At 50.0% G+C, this 21,958-nt stretch overlaps 1 protein-coding gene across 1 annotated transcript in view; it reads right to left on the minus strand.

Annotated features, from left to right (window-relative positions):
- The window catches only part of DISC1 (DISC1 scaffold protein), a gene marked incomplete at both ends in the record, with an annotated part of 280,468 nt that overhangs the window by 238,541 nt on the left and 19,969 nt on the right, over nucleotides 1-21,958 (minus strand). The window contains one exon of the mRNA XM_081039321.1: nucleotides 4,146-5,083. Coding sequence (XP_080895447.1) covers nucleotides 4,146-5,083 — 938 coding nt within the window. The remainder of the gene's footprint in view (nucleotides 1-4,145; nucleotides 5,084-21,958) is intronic.

Genomic DNA, 21,958 nt, shown 5'->3' on the forward strand with positions numbered 1-21,958 from the left:
ATGCAGAAATGGCAGCGCTCGCCGTGACCAGCTCTGCACTTCTCTGGACACTCGAACAACAGCGCTCCCTCCCCTCCCTGGTCTGGCTGATGGGTGTGAGCGGAAGTGATAGAGGTCACAATGAAGCACTGATGCGTTTAATTGCTCCTGTAGGATCCCCGAGTGTCCCCCTTAACTCAGTGACTGAGGAGGCCACATATTCAGGGGGTGCAAACTGGGTCCTGAGTAACTCAGTGGAGCCAAGTCTCCGGCCAGCTCTGTAGAAGGAGAAGCCTGAGCAAGGAAACATGATTGCCTTACATTAAGCCTGTGATAATGAGTTGCTGTCTGTTCCTAACCCATTGTAACTAACACAATCTCCAAAACCAGGTGTTGTGCCAGTGTCCTCAGCAAATACTTTCTGAGTGGATGAAAGAACGAATGGATGGTCATGTCAACCCCTTTATCCTTGAATTCTCCTCAGTACAAGTGCAAATTTTACCAGTAACTTAGTCCTATGTGTTAGCGATACAGGCTGTATTACCATGGCCTCAGCCAAACGACGAGATTATGAAGCACTTACCCAGAGCGGGAGCAGAACAACTACAGGAGAGAAAGTCAGAGAAAACTCCATTCACAGCCAACGGTCACCTCACTTCACCCCTCTTGTCCAATTATCCCTGTAGGACCCGGAATTGATCCCTGAATGTCCATCTTTGCTGGAAGCACAACCACTGACGGGCACACCTCATGCAGTGACAACCCACGTGGGCAGGCAGCTTCTCTCCTTTTCCTGCAGCTTCCACAGCCTGGGGGGGTGGGGGGGAGCTGCCTTGCAGGGCTCACCCCACTTCCCTCGCCCGCACACCTAGTTAGCATTTCCTCTTATCACAAGTTTCTCAGCCACCCCGCCCTGGCAATGTCCCTGGGTGGCTATTTCTAAACAGCATACAACACACAGTTGACTCTCATTCATGGCAGTTCTGTTCTATAAAGTGGCCGTGAACACTCAGTCAGCAAATACGGAACCACTGCCTGGGGGAAGTACAGGGTTAGTTCCCTGTGAGCACCTGGACACAACATTTTTGTCACCTGACCAATACATCACCTTGTTTCATGTGCGTTTCAGTTAAAGGACACCGCATTTAATATATGCTGCTGGTTCATTAACCCTGAACTCACACCTGAACGCAGCGTTTCTAACACACACGTCTTCTCCACATGGGGCATGGCAGGCTTTCTGCACATGGAAGCAGCAGACAGCACTGCGGCTGTGCTCCGGGGCCATTTGAAGCAGTGCTATCACCAACAAAAGGCATAAAAAGTATGAAAAGCACGGCACTAACCCGACTGAAAAGGACACTTACTTACAGGCTCAGAGCTGAAACAAAAAGGCAGAGCATTACCTTGCGCCAACTCAGCTGGGACATGCCATCGGGCGGCTGGTTTTCAGCCCTTCTGTGCATGTCCGGAAGCGACCAGGAAAGCATTTCCAACCCTGACTTTGGACTTACCAGTAAATTTTAGCAAGTAAGCCAATTCTCCACTATAGAACCCGTGAATACTGAGGATGGACTATTTTAAAAGGAGCTAAAACTCAAATTCCTGAGATTTGCGTTTTTACTTAATATTCTAAGGGATTAGACTACAATACCTAAAAGGCCGCAGAACACTAGCGTCCCAATCTTTCACAGGGTCTTTTTGAAGAGCCTTAGTCCACTGCTTGCCCCAATCCTGAAGGCCTTCCCAGTAGCCCGAACGAGCAATCTAGGGCCTCAGTACAAACGGGATGAAAAGAGCAGGGCCTCCCCAGGTGAACCCCTCATCAGCTACCGGGAGCCTCTTCCTCCTACTGAAACACAACTGCCTTCCTATGAACCCTGTGCCCTGGGCGGCTCTCTCATCTCACCCATCATACAAAGTGAAAGTTTCATACGACAGACATCGAATCATTGACTGTGGCATCACGTTTCCCCAGTCCAAGTGTTACATGACCACAAAGACACTTAAACTACAGATAAACTGTGTCCACACCCTACTAGTCCACGTTCCACTGGTGTCTGTGTGGGCTGGGAGGAGGGGCCCTTAACTTGCGGGTGTCCAGGTAAACTGATGCTGTGTCCAGGTAAACAGTGCCAGGATCGAGTTCAATTGTAGGACACCCAGCTGCTGATGGGGAGTGCTTGGTGTGGGGGAAGGAGCCGCCCCATCAGCACTGGTGACCAGGACCCCTTAGTGCTTTTGTCCTCTGTGTGTCTGCCTCTCAGATTCTCTTCTTATCCCTTATACCTTCTTATACCTCTTCTTATACCTTAGACAGTCAATCCAAGAAATCTGTCAGATATCTGTGGTCCATCTTAACAAGATCAATTACTTCATTAAACAGAAAAATGAAGAGAGCATCTGCTGAGGGCCAGAAAGTATGCTAGGCAACAGACATCCCAAAGTGTCTAAGAGAAGTAGCCTGTAGTTATGAAGCTCATGGTCCAAGCGGAACTTGGACCCACAAGAATATTACAGTGAGATGTGGTGAGTGCTATAATGGGGCACATCCAAAGTGCTATGGGAACAAAATGGAAGGAGGGGTCCGTTTGGTCTAACAGCGTAGGAGACGTCTCACAGGGAAGCGGCCTTGGACAACACCAGAAGGGATAAACAGGAAGGAAATGCCCGGCAGAGGGGAAACTGAGCAAAAGCCTGAGGCACGGCTTTGCCCGGTGTCTGCAGGAACAGGACGCAGCACCAGATGGCCGAGCTGGTAGGCCTAAGGCATCGGGGAAGACTGGAGTGGGTGGGAAAGGGCTCAATCATCATGACAAGGAGCAGGATACTGTCCCGAGGGGCACTGAGCCACCAGAGGTTTCAAGCCAGGGAACACCACTGGCCGCCACTGCTCCAGAGGGTAACTGCTGGGCAAGCGGAGGATGAACAGGAGAAGACAAGCTGGAGGAAGGGAAATGTGGCAAGAATCACTTGCAAAACCAGGTGAGAGTGAACCAGCAGCTGACCCAGGGCTGTGGCCGTGAAAGGAGGGTCAGCTGTAGGCCTCACAGGGCTAGAGACTGACCAGATGTGAGGAGGGTTGCAGTTTCTCGAAGGAACTGAATGGATGGATTCTATTATTTCAAATCAACAAATATTTATCAAGAATGAGGCCCTTTGCTTTAAAACAGCTTTTAGTGGCATCAGTTTGGGACACGTCTAACTCGAGGACCCCACGCCTCACCTGGGGACAGGGACCTTCATGCCTGGCCCAGCTTCGCTCTCTCTCTGTTGTATAAACCAGACGGCTGGGCTGAGGTCCCTGAGGGCCGGACATCAGGCCACAGGTGAAGAACTGAACGTAACTGAGGTGTGTACTGGGAATGGACGTGACCTTCACATTTGCAGGTACTTCCACCAAATGCCTGAGTGGGTGCCCTACTTCGCTGTTTACGTGTACATAGGTACACCCATGCACACGTACACGTGTACACACATACACAGAAGGAAAACACAGTCTTTGACTTGGACGAGCCACACATTCCAATGGGTTGGACACAAAGCGTCTCTGCCCAGGTTTCTCTGGGAACTTTCGGGACAGAACCAGCCTGCCCACTCGTGGCTGCTCCCAGCTGTCACATAAGTGGGGGGCCAGCATCGGCATGATGCTGACGTACAAGTACATTGTACTTGTTCCAAAGCAGTTACATCTCATCTGAGCCACGGACCATCCCGTGCGATGTAATCGCTTTAAATAAGGAAACGGAGGGCCTGAGGGGTTCCAGGACCAGAAATGCAGGCTGGCGGGCAGTCCCCACCACAGCAGGACCCCAACGCCGGCACCACTGTGTGTATCTCACCCCCACACACCAGCCAGCTCCGTTGCCCTGCTCCCCTGCCCGTGTCCTGTTTCAAGGCAGAGCCAGGCTGCGCTGACCCACAGCGGGAAGGGCAGGGGAGTCTGTGGCCCAGCAGAGGGCAAATCTGAGCACCTGTATGGCAGGAGATGAAAACGAGGCTCGACTGCTCAGACTGAAGGAGCAGAAACAAAAGTGCAGCCACAGAGGAGCTGCTGCAGCTTCTACGGGGAGGTCGGTAACCCCAGGGCCACTCATTTCCTGCCCTCTGCCCACAGCTAATCTGAGTGTGTGACACGCCCGGCCCCAGATGCGGGGGACACTGACCTGCAGCTGCCTGCGGTTGGTCTGCAGGCAGTCCAGCAGCACAGGCTCACATTTCCTAAGCAGCGTGTCCCAGCGGAGAGGAGCCCCCTCGAACCACGAGGGGTCCGGGAAGCGGGAGGAGGCAGCGTCTGTGTCCCACGTGGAAAGCGTCTCCCACTCCGGCCTGGGGCTGCCCTCTGCGGTCTGGGCAGAGTCTGCCAGGCCCTGAGCAGCCTTGAGACTGAAGGGGGGAGAGAGAAGTCGAGGGTCCTCGCGGGGCCTGTCCAAACTGGCAGCCATGTCCTCGGCCTCTCTGGATGGGGGGCAGCCTTCTGCTTCTCCGCGTTCCCCAGCAGATCTCATCGAGAGCTGGATGAAGCTAAAGCTGGAGGTGAAGGCCGCCTGAGAGTCGGCAGGGGTGGAGGGTGCCTTGGGGCCACTTCCAAGGTTGCAGCTGGTGCCACTCACCTCCTCTGGGGCCAGACAACCTCTTGTCCAGGAGCACCTTGCTCCTTCGTCTCCGGCTGCATCCCGGAGACGGCCCGCGGCCTCAGAACTGTCCATGGGCGGGAGCTCCCCGTGACACCCAGCGTCCCCAGGGCCACACGACCTTGTCAGCCTGTGAGGCAGTTTGGTGGCAGCTCTGCACTGAACCCCAAAGCACGCTGAGGTCTCTGCCACCAAGGTCAGGTGACCTACACAGGTCAGAGCAGAGGCTGCTGTGCCCCTGGGAGCAGGGTCTCGCCGCTGGTCTCCAGGGTCAAGGCCGCGCCCTCCGGCCCTGGCCTCGGAGTGGTGGGACAGCTCACTGCTCTCCCGCCCCTGCGCCCAGGACGGCGTGCCCACGGCAGGGGAGAGGAACCCGATCTGGGGCCCAGCTTCGCTTCTCATGTAGCCCGGCCTCCGTGCCAGCCGCCTCTTTCGAAAAGACACTGCAGGGGACAGGCAATCCTGGCTGCCTGGGAAGGAAAAAACAGCATATTAAACACACAGGTCTCGTGGGCTCCGCAGCATCTGCGTTTGGAGAACATCCCAAGGTTGACAGGTCATCTCCCGGGGCACCAGAGACGTTGGTTCAGGGGTCACGGGCCACGCAGGCACGAAAACCCTGAGAATGCCTGCGAAGTGTTTGCTGAACCGTGTAGAAAGCACACTGGTGCCAGCTCCGCTGTCTAGCAGCGCAGCCGGCCCTGCTAGGAGCTCCGCCTGCACGTCGGCACGTACACAGGACACAACCGCAGCCGCTCCGCAGACCCCTCCAGCTTCTGCCTGTCGGTCTTTCAGGCACCTCAGCACTTTCATCAGGTCGGCCTGGAAAGCAAATAACTTGAAACCAAACACCAGCACACCCCTCAAAATGAGACACAGCCACTTATTCTAGCTGGTCATCGAACAATACATGACTTTTTGTTATCTGAGCTGTCCATGACCTTGCACGCCCGCGGGCCATAAAAAGCTGGCTGTGACACAATTTATGCCCATCAGTTCCTCTCACACAGTGGGTGACATGAGGCCCTGCTTCATGTGTTCTCCTAACCAGGGGCTGTGCTCCCGTCCCAGCTATGTAAGAGGAACAGAAACCATAAAACATGCTGACACCTCACAGAGGCAGGAGAGTATAGCCATTGAGAGCATAGGCTCTGGCACCTCATTGCCTGGTTCAAACTCTGCCTGTGCCATTGCTGGTTGTGTGACCTTCCGCAAGTTACTTAACCTCTCTGTGCCTCAGTCTGCTTATCAGTAAAATGCAGGTAGTAACAGTACCCCTCTCATGGGGTAGGGTCATGTGAGCATTAAACTAAACGAGTTACTACACAGAGACCACTGAGAATAGTGCCTGACACACGTACGCAACAAGTGTGACAGAAGTGCTGCCTATTATTTTTACTCTGCACAGACACCTGGCTTCTCACAGGCACCTGTGTCTTCATCTACATTAGTTTCTTTCGCTCTCTACAAAATCATATGAATCAACCAGACCAGGAAAATAACTTCCCTTTGAAAGTTAAGGAAACTGAGGCTCAGAGAAGCTGACATTCCGGAAACACCTGCAAGTAGCACAGGGACCAGCGCCGACGTCTCCTGACCGCACTGCAGGCGGTGCCCTCCCCTGGGCCCAGCCGCACTGCCAGTCAGTGAGATGGAAGGCACAGCGGTAACCACAGCGGCTGGTATCCACGGCCTGGGGCCAGGCAGGGCACAGAGCTTGCTCCAGGCCAGCACCTCCTGCCATGCCTCCCAGAGCACGGCGGGTTCCAGGAGCTTTGTCACAGCAGAGAGACTAGGAGCCTAGGGTCCCACAGTTATGGTCATGGCACACACCAGTCTCTGGAATGGTGTCACCGATCACCCCTGGGAAATGAGCACCAGGACACAGGAGCCACCTGCTCCCTGAACGTGAGTATCTGCGGACAAGGGAGCCCAAGATGTGTTCACCCATTGGCCTGCTCTTGCCAACTGGGTGCGCCAACTGCAGGGACCCAGGAAGGGCTAATCCCACCCAGTGCACAGAGTTCTGGAAGCCTGCCGTGAAGGGACGAGAGGGAACGCAGGCTACCAGGGGTGGGACAGGAAGTCAGGATGAAGGAAAGGAGGGAGGCATTAACCCTACAACCCCAGGAGCTCGATACCATTTTTACTTTATGAATGATGGAATGAAAGTTCAGGCGGTTTTAGTTTTCCACAGAACTCCCAGTTCACAGTTTTCCAAGACCCATTTTGCTCATTACTGAACAATAAACCAGCACAATGTCCTACATTCAATTTGTTTAATAAAAGGTGAATGAATGAATAGCTGCATGGACGGAGAGATGGGTGGGTGGATGGATGGGTGGGTGGGTATGTGGGTGGTGGATGGATGAATGGATGGATGGGTCAGTAGATGGGTGGGTAGATGGATAAATGGGTGGACAGATGGATGGACAAGTGCATGGGTGGATGGGTGGATGGGTGGATGGGTAGACGGATGGACAGGTGGGAGGTTGGATAGACAGGCAGGCAGGTGAGCAGATGGGTGGGTGGGTGGATAGATGGATGGGTAGGTGGGTGGATGGATGGATGGATGGATGGATGGATGGATGGATGGATAGATAGACCATCGGAGGGCTGATGGGTGGGTGGGCAGATGGGTGGGCAGATGGGTGGGTAAATGGGAGGGAGGGAAGACTGAGGCCTATCTGGCTGCAGATGACATACTCATTCTATATCCTCTGCCCACAAGTATACCACTTAGGATGAAAACTTGAAACGACAAGAAGTCAAAAAAAAGATTTATTTTTCTGTTTATCTTCAGGACAGATGTCATGAAGAGCTAGAATCAGTAGAAAAGGCCATGATGAAAATGTACAGAAGGAAGCATTAATAAGCCAAACTGGAACACCCATTAAGATGGCTATGATCAAAACAAAATAAAACATGGTCCATCCAAACAAGGGGACATTACTCAGCCTTAACGAGGAAGAACATTCTGACACAGATGGACCTGGAGGTCCAGGTGACAGAAGGACCACTACTGTGTGATTCCACTCATATGAGGTCCCTAGAGGAGTCACAGTCACAGGGAGACAGAGAGGAGAAGGTGGGTGCCAGGGGCTGGGGGTGGGGTGGCAGGGAGGTTGAGGGGGAGCGGAATGAGTGTTTAATGGGGACAGAGTGTCAGTCTGGGAAGATAAAGTTCTGGAGATGGTGGTGGGGATGGTGGTATAACAAATGTGAATGTACTCAATGCCACTGAACATACGCTTAGAAATGATAAATTCTATGATATATGTATTTTACTACAATTAAATGTTTTTTTAATTTTAATAGACCAAATTGGATCACCATGCTCTCTGGTCCGAAGGAGACCCTGTGCTTTCCCTCTGGGGTTTCATCATCTGAGGATGTCAGGGTTCTGATCACAAGAACAGTCTGCACAGAGCCACAGGAGCTGGAGGGGCGATGGGGACGGAGGGAGGCTGAGAAGGACTCTCCTATGCCCCATAAAACTGGCAAAATATTTTTTAAAAAACAATGAATCCAAAAGGAAGTGGAGAGAACACTGAATTCTGACTTCAGTTACCAAAAGAAAACAATTCAGCAATTTCCTATCTTGAGAAAAGAGTCCTGTGAAATCTATATTATCTTTTAAATTGCTTTTTGGTGCAAATACCAGTGACCCAAATAACCCTTCCAAAGTTAAAAGAGTGATGCTCAGTGGAAAATAATTTGTTTGGAATTTCATTTCTTTTCAAATGTTTGTGGGCACTTCGGCCTGTGTAGCCTTTTCTAAAACCGCTCCATCAAGGGTTCTGAAACCCCTGGGAGGCTTCCAGTCACTGCACAAAGCAGTTTCCATGGGAACCCGTGGTCCTACTGGGGTTCTAGTAAGATGCCCGTGGGCCAAAGTGCTGCGTGTGCCACCAGCAAGAAGCCCAGACATGAGGAAAGTGGGCGCCAGATGTGGGGAGAGAGGGAAGGGTCGGGCTGCAGATGGCCAGGCTCCTGCACCCACCTGAGCGCTCAGACATCCTGGCGCGTGCCTTCCCAGAGGTGGCCTGAGAAGCACACTGTCACACACTATCCATCCCAACCCTCAGGAGAGGGCAGAGGGGCTGACAGCCAGGTCTGGAGGGCACTTCTGGAATGGGCTGGAAGGGTTAGATAAAACCCACGTTAGGTTCTGAAACCTCTAGGGAGACGCCAGTTCCCCATAACCAAAGTCCCCCTTTTCTTTTTTTAATTTTTATTTTTTGAGGAAGCTCATGAAGTCACCTCTGATCAGAATCAATTATCACTTAATGTCCTGTGTGAAATCCTGCCTTGCGGGTTTGTTTAAAATCCAAGCCCTGCCCTGGCGCCATGTAGTAAGAAGGGTTCTGATGAAGTCAGACCTTGGAGAGAAAGATTTCTTCCTGACACCTAACTGCTGGGGGAAGGGAAGAGGGTGAGGGAGGGTGGCAAGGCAAGGGACGGCCAGAGTGCAGGCTGGCTCCGAGAGTTGGCCCGGGGAAGCTAACTGTGCCCTCTGATCTTTGTAAAACGAAGACATGGTTTGCTTCTGCCCATCTGGCCCTGGAAAGGCTGAGAAAGAGAGCCTCACCTGGCCTTCTCCACCCTCACGGCTCACCTGGCTTTCTCCACCCGCACAGCCCTCCTCTCCACGACATATTCGAGGGAGGCGGGGCAGGCACTGACTTCCTCTCCATCGTGCAGACCTGCTGGTCCCCGGTTAGGTAGGACCCCGCCTCCACCCCCATCAGGCCCAGTGAACTCTGCGACGGAAGGGAAGTGAGAGAGGGGCTTAGGATGCTGCCAGGAGCCAAGGGCCTGTGCACACTGGGGTGAGGTGCCAGGACACCTGCTGACCTGAGTGCTGGGAAACTCGGGGACGCCGATGTGAAGCAGCCAGGTCAGCCCGACCCTGTCTGTCCTGCCCCTACTGCTCCCCCTTCACCCACCCAAATCCGTTCCATCTTCGGCCCCGATTCCCGCCCCCGGCAGCTACCTCGTCCTGATCACCTCGTCCACGGGGCTTCACCAATGACCCACATCGCTCCTTTCCCCTGTTTATTAACAGCCAGCACTTAGTTATTTTCCTGGGTGTACATAAATTGTTCCCAACTTATGCCATAGAAGCTTCCTGAGGTCCTCATAATCCCCCCCAAAGTCCTACTACACGCACTGGACAGACAATATTCATTTTCAAACAGGAAATCCAAAACATGCAATTTAACAAAACATGCTACTCATGAATTTACTTGGAAAAGCTTAAAACTAGACCCCAAGTTAAAATCTACACAAAATTCTCCCGTGGACTGGGGCTAGTCTCCTGGCTGCCCATATCTCAGAGTCTAAGACCCGAGGAAAGCCTGTCTGCACCCTCAGGGAGCTACAGGGACCCGGAGGCCACTGCTGACGACGCAGAGGATAGAGGAGAACAAGCCCAGAATGACTTCCCTAAGCATGACAATATGAACGTACAGTGGAAACACAAGTGAGTCTATTCTTTTCACAGAAGGAGCTTTACTCCTGCTTGGCATGATTGGGGCATAAGACTTTTACAAAACATGCAGATTAACCAAAGATGTCAAGTCAAAAAGAAACCACACATCTCTATGGGTTAACTTGTTTTCAGAATCAGAAAACATACAGTGAGCACGAACTCTCTAGTAGCTCAGGTTCACTTCTTCTGGAGTCCGGACAGCACCTGAGGAATCAGAGCTGCCTTCGGTCGTCATAACGGCATCCAGTGAGCAAGGCAAGTGCTGGAGCAGGAGAATCAACCTAGACTTGTTCCCCTTCTAACTGCGCGGCCCACTGCAGGAAAGCGGCACCTCACTCAACACTGGCTGCTGTGTGGGGCTGCAGACAGGAGCAGCCCAGCACCCCGGCCCCCAAATGCTGGCGCTGTAGCAGGGATGAAAGTCACGCATACAAAAAGTGTCCCAGGATGGGAAGTGCCACTCCAATCACAGAGGAAGGAGAATCAACTTGAACTGAAACGAAGGGGGTAACTTAATCAGCTCAGTTTGTCAACCTGACCGTTCTTTGCCCTTCAGCAGAGCAGAAGACCCCACAAGCTCCAGAGTTTATGTGCCACCCCAGAAAAGCACCTGGACACTCCTCCCACCCTCCACCCTCCTTCCCCAAGCAATATTTAGACATAAATACTTTGGGGCCAGACGAGTGAGATTCTCAGTTAGGCTTTCTACAAAGAACCCCTTCCAAAGTCATCCTAACTCATTACCAAGATGCCCACGTCTCTTTACACATGGCTTAGTCTGCAATACCTTTGTTTTTACTCACTGTCTTCCACTATTACACACTCGTCCACACAAAATGCCCACACCAACACAAGGCAGCAGCACCCTCAACAACCTAAGCCTAAGTCTGGCCTGAAATTGGAAGTCCAACAGGAAGTGCATTTTCCACAGCCCTTCTGTGAGTATGAAACAGCCTGGATGTGAGTGTGTGTGTGTGTGTGTGTGTGTGTGCGCGCGCGCACGCACGCATGTATGCACCCAAGGGTAATACAAATACAAATGTAAGTGTGCATGTACATACACATTTACACAGAGTATAGCTATACACATGGAAAGAGAGAATCTTACACAGACAAGCATCCTTCCTACTCCCCTTCAAGTCGCCTACCAGAGGCCCGGAAAGCCATCGCCTAGGAGCCCGCACTGGGCCTGCTGACGGCTGCCCTTCACAAACCAGCACATTCCATCCCATCGAGAAGCAGACTGTCCTGGACGTGACTGTCACCAGCTGCTCTTGGCAAGCAGAGCCACTTCACCAAACTGAGCTGGACTTTCCGCCCTCGTCAAAGCAGCGTGCACTACAGGTGTGGACGCCAACAGACCTGCAGGACAGGCCTTCTCAGCGGCCACCAGAGTGCCGTGAAAGCAGCGCTCTGTTGCTCTGTCTGTCCCCCATCAGACTCCTGGTCACCCAAACGCAAGAGCTGTGACTCCCTGGCTGCAGACATACAAAAGCCTCACGGTCAGAAGGGACAAATCTCACACTGAACTGTGATTTAACTGGCTACAGGGCCAGCCCTCAGTCAGCGAGAGTGGAAAGGTTGTTCTGCTTGGAACACACGAGAGAGAGTGCTAAACGTGTGAAAGAAAGCAAAAGAATGATAAACAGTATAAACTGAGGGGGGTGCCCCAAGGGATTGAGGGGGTAACCTTCCATTTCTTAAGCTGTTCTATGGGTGCTGGTTATATTACCATTCTCAAACAGTATATGCAAGCCTGTGCATAGCAATATAATTTTTATAACCGTGAGCTACTCTGTGACCATGTTTTGAAGCTCACAGCTCCGTGGAAAGGGCAGATAAGTCAGCACGCTGATGCGGACCACCGCCAGCGATCCCACCACAGGCGGCAGGAGAAGGCCTCCTGAAGGAGCTGACCCTGGGGTGGGACTGACAGGAGGAGGTGCCTCCTCACAGAGGAGGCTGAGGTCACCGCAAGTACACAGCAGTGGGGGTGTGACAGCCGAGGAAGTCCAGAGCGGCTGGGACTCCAGTAGGGTGATGCAGTTGTGGGGACAGAGGCAGAGGACAGCTTGAGCAGCCTTGGTGGCTTACAGGTGGGGGCCCCGGAGAGAAGACTGGAAGCATGTGGTGTGCACGCCAGAAAGCCTTAGGAGGCATTCTGCAAGAGAAGGGATTGGGAAAGAAGTGACCAGAAGTGCCCCGAGGACGCCATTTGTGCGACAGCAGTCACACCCCAGGTAACCCGGAGGCACCCAGCACTGCTCTTCTATGTGTAGGACGTGGCACCTTTGCCGTAAGCTTTAGCTCAGCTGTAACGGTGAGAGTAGAGCAAGTGGTTCCCAAAGGTGGCTGCACGTTAGAGTCATCGGGTTCTTTTAAAAGTTCCGAAGCCCAGGCCATCCCCCAGACGGATGAGGTCGCAATGCCGGGGAGGGGGACTCTGCCAGGGCACCTCTTGGAGCTCCCCAGGTGACCCCAGTGGGCAGCAGGGTTGTGAGCCTCTGCTTTGGGGGACAGTCCTACTGAAGCTCCTAGTACACCTGGAACTCAAAAGCACCAAAAACGTGACGCTACCCCCAGTGCAGAGTCTGTGCCCCTGCAGACTCTTCTCTCTCCCCCAGCATTTTTCTTTTCTTAAAATGTGGCTTTACAATGGAATTGTAACAACTGTATATGATGTCAGAGGGTCGTAGATTGGGGGTGGGGGTGGTCACTTTGTGAGGGGTGTAAATGTCTAGCTGTTATGTTGCTTTGTACACCTGAAACTAATAACAATGTGGCGTTAGCTGCTAACCACTACATGTGGACAAAGTGTGCTCGGTATTTAAAATTCGTCCCCACACGTCTGTTCTAAACCTTCTCCCACACACAGGGTTTCCGCTTTCGGAGTTCTGGGCCCCACAGCGTGACCTCCCAGGAGGACAGGCCAGCAGGTGGGCCATGCTGGGAACTGTGTCACTTCCCTAATGTGCGGGGAGGACAGCTGGGCCAGCAGCTCGACAGGCAGCCCACTGTGGTGGCTCAGGGTCACGGCCCATGCGTGTGACCTGCAGCCTAGGGTCCTGCACTGGATCCTGGAACAAAGAAAAGACACTGGGGAAAAACTGGTGACATCTGAATAAGAGCTGGGACTTAGCCACTGCACCGATGCAGCTCTGTGATTTGTGGTAATTGCACCAGGATTACATAAGCCGTGGGGCCAGCGGAAGCTGGGCGAGGGGAAGGGACTCTATTATCTTTGCAACTTTCCTATGAATCTGTAAGTATTCCAAAACAGAAAGCTGACTTTAAAAACATGTACACATTCAGCGACCGGTTGGCTCAGTGGTTGGAGCATGGTGCTCATAACCTCAAGGTCGACGGTTCGATTCCCACATGGTCCCGTGAGAAGCAACGGCTTGAGCTTGGAGCTGAGCCACTGGTGGATGGCCAGTTGGCTCCACGGTTGGAGCAGGGTGCTCATCACACCAAGGTCACCGTTTTGAGTCCCACATGGGCCAGTGAGGTGCGCCCCCCACAACTAGATTGAAAACGACTTGACTTGGAGCTGAGCTGCACCCCCACCACAACTGGACTGAAAAAAAAAAATGACTTGACATCCTGGAAAAACACACAGTTCCCCAATATTTCCCAAAAATAAAAAAAATAAAAAACATGTACACACAAGCATACATGATTTATGAACCTGTACTTTGCAGTAGGAAAAGGTAGGGGCTCTGGAGGCCCAATGCCTGCGTGTAAAACCCAGCTCCGCCACTTCTGAGTGAAGGCTGGTGACTTAGGTACCGCTGAGCGGGCGTACTGCCCGGTCTATAACGTGGGGCTCTAACGCACAGAACTGATGGGCACAGACGATGTCATGGATTTCACTGCTTTGTCCCATGCCTGGCACAGAGGAACCATTCAAAACTGTTTTTATTTTCAATTCAGGAATAAATACAAAAATATCCTGAACCAAAGGCTTCTGGACATGACCACCTGGAGCAGAGTTCAAGGCAAAGGTCAAGCAGGGCAGCCTCAGCTCAGGCTCTAAGCCTATTTTGGTACTGAGGAAATTCCCAGGGGGCAACGGGGCTCTACACACACAGACAGACAGACACACATATACACACACCACACACATACACACCATACACACACATATACACACACCACACACATACACACATATACACACACCACACACATACACACACACCACATACACACACATATACACCACACACATACACACACATATACACACAATCACATACACCACACACACACATATACACACAATCACATACACCACACACACACATATACACACAGACACCACACACAGACACACATATACACACAAGTACATATACACACACATATATACATACACATGCACACACATACACAACCACACACAGATATACACATATATACACACCACACATACACACTACACACACAATACACACAACACACCACACACATACACACACCACACACATATACATGCACACATACACACTCACCACACACACCACACACACCACCACACACACATACACATATCACACATATACACCCCACATTCAAACACACCACACACATACCACATACCCACACATATATGCACCATATACACACCACACATTTACCATGTACACACACAACACACATACACACATATACACACCACATACACACACTACATACACACCACACAAACACAAGCACACACACCCATCTCTACACCACACACATACATGCTTATACACATGCCACACATACACACATATGCACACTATACAAATACATCACACACACCACATATATACACACGCATGCACAACACACATACATACATATACAACACACATACAGACCACACAAATGCACACAGCACTCACCACTCACATACACACATATACACACACACACATACATATGCCATATTTTGATGTTTACAATGCACTCCTGTGTATAATGCACACCCACGTTTTTGGCCCAAACTTTCAGGGGGAAAAATCTTTCATTTTAATTTTTAACTCAAATTTTTATTTGTTTACATTTAAGTACTTGTTTTTGGTATTATAAAGGAATTTTAGCATTTATTTTTTAACATATTATGGTACAAGAAATTTTATGGAACAAATAATTTTGTACCATTTTATGGTACAAAACACAAGAACAGATACAAGGTACAAGAAATTTTATGTACTGGTAACAAATTTATGATATTTACACATTATAGAAGGCCAAGATCTCTTCCTCATTGCAAGTTGGTCGTAAGTTCAACAGAACTGATTGTCATATTCCAGGGTATTATTTTGCATATCAATATCATTATTGATTTCTAGAGTTACACTTTTAACTCATAAGCATAAATATAATTAAAAACATTTATATAGATATGGAATTAGTACTACCATGTATAATACGCATCCTTATTTTTTCCTCACAAATTTGAACAAAAAAGTGCGCATTATACATGACAAAATATGGTACACACATATACACACTACACACATACACACGTGCACTCGCAGCACTCACATACACATATACACATAACACATTACGCACACATATACACACATACATGCATGTGTGTACATACACACATACCACACATACGGGTACACACGGCATCCAGCATCGTGTCACATGACACAACCCATGTTCTGTGGACTAACCCCTGCCCAACTCTCTGACCCAATTTTCTGTTCTCTTCTCTTTCCTCTTTATGCCTCGAGCTCCTTCCTCCAGTTGAAGCAGGTAGCTGAGCTGTTTGGCAACAGGAAATTCATAAACCACGGGAAAGGGTTTGCTCCGAAATCACTGAACAGCCTCTCCACGGTGCTATTAATTCTCATAAATGATTGTCTTTTTCTTTCCATGTAAAGCGCTACTCAAAAATCCGATCGCCATCTGAACCCCCCTCAAGAGTGCTGCTAGCTACAGATGGGTGTCGCTAATGAATTTTTTAACTGCTGCCCTAATAAAATATGGATGAACCAGAAGGAGCCCTCTCTAGGGCTGTTATTTCAAAACAACTAAACAACTTACATTTCTGCTCCTGCTTTTTACAGCAAAGTGCAGCCGCCAGCTCTCACTTCCACAACTAACAAAGACAGCTTTGCTCATGCTGGTCCGTCCACAAAGTTCTCAGTTAGCTCTTTAATGCCATATTTTATGCATGAGCTTATTTTCCTGGCTTTCTAAATGCCCAGCTTTGCATGCCCACCGTGAGATGGGTTTATTAAAAAACGATCCCAAATTGTCAGCCCTTCACACATAAGCAGTATCCCAGAGACTGGAGCATCTTTCAAGAAGGTCCCTACTTTGCACTAAATGTTTATAATACTCAGAATTTAAGCCCACATCAAAGGTTTGTGCCACTTGCAACGCCTGACCTTAAAAATGATACAATTATAGCACTGCAAATGTCCTGCCCAATGGCCCTACTAGAAAACGAGAGGAAGTTCAGTATTTTTTCCACGTTCCAGTATTGGAACTCTGGGAATAAGAAAGAAATCAGCATTATATGATCCCTGTGTGATAAAGACGGGCACTTAGTTCTGGTGTGTGATGGGGGGTGAAGGGCTCAGAGTGACCTGTAACTTAACTGGGTCTGACATGGGAGGAAACTTTGTAATATGATTGTCTTTTGCCTACACTTGAGGGTTCTCCTTTCAAAACACTTCTCTAGTCTCAATTCACTCAGAGATACCCTATACAGCCTCCAAGTCATACAAGGCCGTGACTGCGTCCAGAAAGCTCAAATCCTTCTGATTGATTCAAACGCCATTAGCGGGCCGGCCCGGTAGCTCAGGTGGTTAGAGCTCCACGCTCCTAACTCCGAAGGCTGCCGGTTCGATTCCCACATGGGCCAGTGGGCTCTCAAAAAAAAAAAAAAAAAAAAAACGCCATTAGCATTTGGAGTTGATAACTAGGCAGAGGCTGGACTGGAGTTAACCTTCATGCACCTAAAATTAATACTACATGAAGATTACAGTGGGAGTACTTAGGGTGCTTTAAGAGAGCACACTGTTTCCAAGTATCATTGACATTCCAACAGCACAAACTAATTATAAAGAACCACGTCTCTTGTGCCTTTGGTAGTGGCTTCTGCTGCTGAGCCTGTCTCCCCGGGCACTTTGATGCTCACATGTCTGAAGTGTGCTTTGGTCATACTAGGAGGTTTCCATGCTGTGGAGAGCAACAAAACTCCTCTGAAAGCTTTGGTTCCCAAAGTGGCCTCTTACATGATTTGTAAATTATTAAAATTAGATGCCAGTGTCTCCACCAGTCACTACCACCAGATAGATATTATGGAAACTCCCAGGTCAGGGCCATCTGCCCAGGAGACAAAGAGCCGGAGGTGCTGCTGCTCCCCTGAGGGCGAGAATCCAGACTAAGGTGGCAACACACTCTTAGATATCACAGCTGGGCACAGACCAGCACCCAGCGAGGTCACCTGAACCAATCAGGCGTAAGTCACTCAGGTAGTCCAAAGCCACACTCACCTGGGAGGTGAATGTGCATCAGTGAGGGACAGTGAGTGTGCCTCCGTGAGGGACGACGGGGGGGGGGGGGGTTAATGTGTGTCCATGAGGGATGACGGGGGAGGTGAGTGTGCGTCCGTGAGGGATGACGGTGGAGGTGAGTGTGTGTCCGTGAGGGATGACGCGGGAGGTGAGTGTGCATCAGTGAGGGACGACGGGGGAGGTGAGTGTGTGTCCATGAGGGATGACGGGGGAGGTGAGTGTGCATCAGTGAGGGACGCCGGGGGGGGGAGGGGTTAGTGTGTGTCCATGAGGGATGACGGGGGAGGTGAGTGTGCGTCCGTGAGGGATGACGGGGGAGGTGAGTGTGTGTCCGTGAGGGATGACGGGGGAGGTGAGTGTGCATCAGTGAGGGACGACGGGGGAGGTGAGTGTGTGTCCATGAGGGATGACGGGGGAGGTGAGTGTGCATCAGTGAGAGACGACGGGGGGGGGGGGGGTTAGTGTGTGTCCATGAGGGATGACGGGGGAGGTGAGTGTGCGTCCGTGAGGGATGACGGGGGAGGTGAGTGTGTGTCCGTGAAGGATGACGGGGGAGGTGAGTGTGCATCAGTGAGGGACGACGGGGGAGGTGAGTGTGTGTCCGTGAGGGATGACGGGGGAGGTGAGTGTGCATCAGTGAGGGACGACGGGGGAGGTGAGTGTGTGTCCATGAGGGACGACAGGGAGGTGAGTGTGCGTCCGTGAGGGACGACGGGGGAGGTGAGTGTGCATCTGTGATGGATGACAGGGTAGGTGAGTGTGCGTCCGTGTGGGACAACGGGGGTGGTGAGTGTGCGTCCATGAGGGATGGTGAGTGTGCGTCCGTGAGGCACCGCACCCCCAGCAGGCAACATCAGCCAGCGGGGTTGAGTCATTGCCTCACTCCATGGAATTCACGTCACCTACGTGAACCGGTCTGTACAGTCAACTATCCCTCAGAAAGGAACCTACTGCTCAGGTGTGCAGGGGGACAAGGTTTGAAGCAGGCAGAACAGTGCTCAAGAGGGCTCGCGTGCAAAGCTGCCTCCACCCACTTTGCAGCCCAAGTGTGCCTCTCAAGCCTGGGCTCTATCAGCTGGGGAATGTGACCGAGCTCTTCCTTGCAAGGTGGTCCCCTAGAGAGCCTGTGCTCTGAGCCGCTGTCCACACCTCCTTCTCTCAGCACAGCCTCGATGTCACAGCTGCTGACACCACCACAATCAGGGAGCAAACATTTCTACAACACAGAGCCGCTTGCCCACCAGGCAGACAGAAGACTTCCTTCCCCAGGCTGCTCACACCCCTCCTGGTCCAAGGAGAGCAGACACAACACACCTTCCTCTTCTCCTCCTGTCTAAGCTCCAGGCCGGCCAGCCCTGTCAGCGGTCTTTACCAGTAAGACCAATCGGCACATTACAGGTCAGTCTCCTACTCGCCATCTCATTCCAGTCCTGCCTTCCTGAGGTGACGCAAAAGTCACCTTGGAATGTGAGATGTTCACAGACAAGCCCTGAGTCACCTGTACACATGACTGATCTCATCGTCATATATGAGGTTTATCAGTTCAATATTCAGAGAAAAGGTCTGGTTGCAAAAAGAAGAGCTGGATCTTGATTCTGTCTGACCCCATCTGAGTGTTCCTGAACAAGTCCCTTAACCCATTCATGCCTCAGTTTGCTCATGTTTAAAATGGGCGTAATACCCATACCTTGAAGGACTGTTCTCAAGATACAAGGAAATCACTATCATGTATTTTCAAAAGCCCATCAAAGCTGTGGCAAGTAGTGATATATGCTCAATAAATTTTCATTTATTTCCCCAACTTCTCCTGGCACCTGAAGACATCACTGTATTCTAATAACATCTTAGAATTTTCCTGGATAGTCTTTAAGAAGAGGGAGGAGCTGTCTCCCATTTTCCTCCTGTGTGTGTGTTGGGGGGGCAGTGGAATCTGTCAATCAGTTCTAGTAATGTTATTCAACAGTCAGCTTCAGAGTCAGTCTTGTTTGGGGTTTTGTTTCATTGTTTTTTTGTGGTTTTTTTTTGGTTTTCTTTTTTCTTCTTCTTCTTATCATCCTAAGAGGGTAGAAGACACTAAAGAGAAAATAAATGGGCGGACATAAAGACCAAGACGTCCACAGAACTTTCCAAACTATCAGAAAAATATCAGACAACCTGTAAGCATTTTCTGACAAATGTAAGAAACTCATAGCTTTTTATAGATCTATATTTTCCCTTAGAAATCCTCTCCAGGTACCTGCCTGGACCAGGCACCACACTTCTCTTGTTCCTTAGGGGAGCAGTTCAGGAAAAAAGTAACAGTTCACATACTCTAAAAACTCAAAATCAGAGTTTTTTTCTCCTCTCTCATTTAGCTTTTCCATTTTGGGGCTGTTTTTCTCATCCTCCAGCAAGAGCCAAAGGCCTACTTCTTTTTTTTTTTTTTCTTTTTTTTAAAAAGAAAGGTTTTTGATAGCTAAAACAAACTAGATAAATCTGTATTTCTCTAGAATGGGCTTTAAAACTTGAGTTAGCCCTTGCTAAGGGAATAGAGCTTCCTTTGTATACAGCCTATTTTGAAATAAATGAGGCAATCCGGGGTAATAAATTGGCTTTAATTCACATATTATACTGAAGGAACGTGGAAATGAGATTGGGAAATTGCTGTGGTGTCTTTGAAGAATTTGGGAGAATAGAAGATATGTCAAGAAACTGGAAACACAAATACCCTCCTATGTCCTAAAAAGGGAACAGGTCTTTCCTACAAACTGAAGTCGTGGTTGCAAACCGGTGAGCATGACACAGGCCCCAGTCAAGTTTCTGAAGAGAAATAACAGAGTTATTTGTGAACACTTGCAAATGAAAAGAGCCTGCGTCAGCTTATTGAAAATAAATCACACCAAACTGACTTCATTTCATTTAAACAGGAAATAAGAAAGGGAATAAGACAATAGCATGTATTGAAAACTCTACTATATGTCAGACATGAAAAACCAGGGCAAGGTGGTGGACATAAATATCTGGACTTTACCCAAAATATTCGAGATGGCCTCTCCCCATTTCCCTGGGTACAAGTAGAGGCTGAGGGCAGGAAAGGTAGTACAGGCAGGTGGGTTTGTAGCTGGTAAATGACAGACATTTCCAGGCCAAAGGGTCTTGAATCTTGGCTGACTAGAGGAAGGGTCTCAGCTCCCCATCCAGATTCTCTCCTTGCCCTGTTCTCTTCAGTATGATGGATAATAGCATGAAGACCTCAAAATGTCCCCAAAAGGATAAGACTCATATACAACTGTTACATATTATGGCAAAAGAGAAATGATTCAACTAAATAAACAATGGGAGGAAATGGGAGAGGACTCTAACATACCTTCAAGACACTCACAATTCCCAGGACCGGGGAAATCTAGCTCATGGGGAAAAGATGTCACACAGAGGGCAAGGAAGGGCCCTTAAGGATGGAGGACACGCCAGAGACAGAGCACGCCCTCACTGGAGTCTGCAGGATGCAGCCAGTGGCGCCTGGGCCTCCTGTGGTCCCCACAGCATGTCTAAGGGTCCATGCAGTGGACAGCATGCCTTCTGGGAACTCTCACCACTTGAGAGACCTACGCGCTAAAGAAAGTTGGAGAGCAAACGTGGGCATGAAGGAAAAATGTGTAAAGAGCTATACATGGTTATAAAATGAACTATTTTCTTGGGGTCAAAGATGAACCTGTAAATATGCTAAGGACAGCAAAAAGGCGTGCTTCAAACAAACAAACCAACCTGGGCAAGAAAGTCAGGCAGGGACAGACCCACTCGTTAGGGCACAATGGTAACAGATAAGAGGGCAGACAGGGCAGAATTACCAGCTCAAATGTTCAGCCTTCATCTCTACTAAAGAAAATGATCTTCAGATTGGACAGTGGTAGCATAATTTAGGAGGAACTGAAGCCCAAGAGACACAGAGACAGAGCGAGAACCCCTAGCCACTTCAAATGAGTTCATGTCACCAAATGAGGTCAGAGAAATTCTGACCCAGGACTAAAAGAATTCAGGGACATCATCACAGAAACATACCCAGTGAGCTTTGAGAAAACATGGACCTACCAAAGACCAGACATTGGCACATGTTCTGATTTCAAGAAGGAAAAAAGTAGAATCTAAGAGCTATAGATTAGTCAGCCAGATATCTATCCTGGATACAACTCTAGATGAATGCTTAAACCAACATGTCATAAGCACAACAAATCAGGCAACTTCTGGGGCAAGAGAATGGAATAAAGGCAAGTTAACCGCACTTCTGTGAAGCCCACGGACATGGACAAAGCTGAGAAGCTGGGGAGAAAACTACTGACGAC

Source organism: Rhinolophus hipposideros, assembly GCF_964194185.1.
Source record: "Rhinolophus hipposideros genome assembly, chromosome: 26".
NCBI lineage: Eukaryota > Metazoa > Chordata > Mammalia > Chiroptera > Rhinolophidae > Rhinolophus > Rhinolophus hipposideros.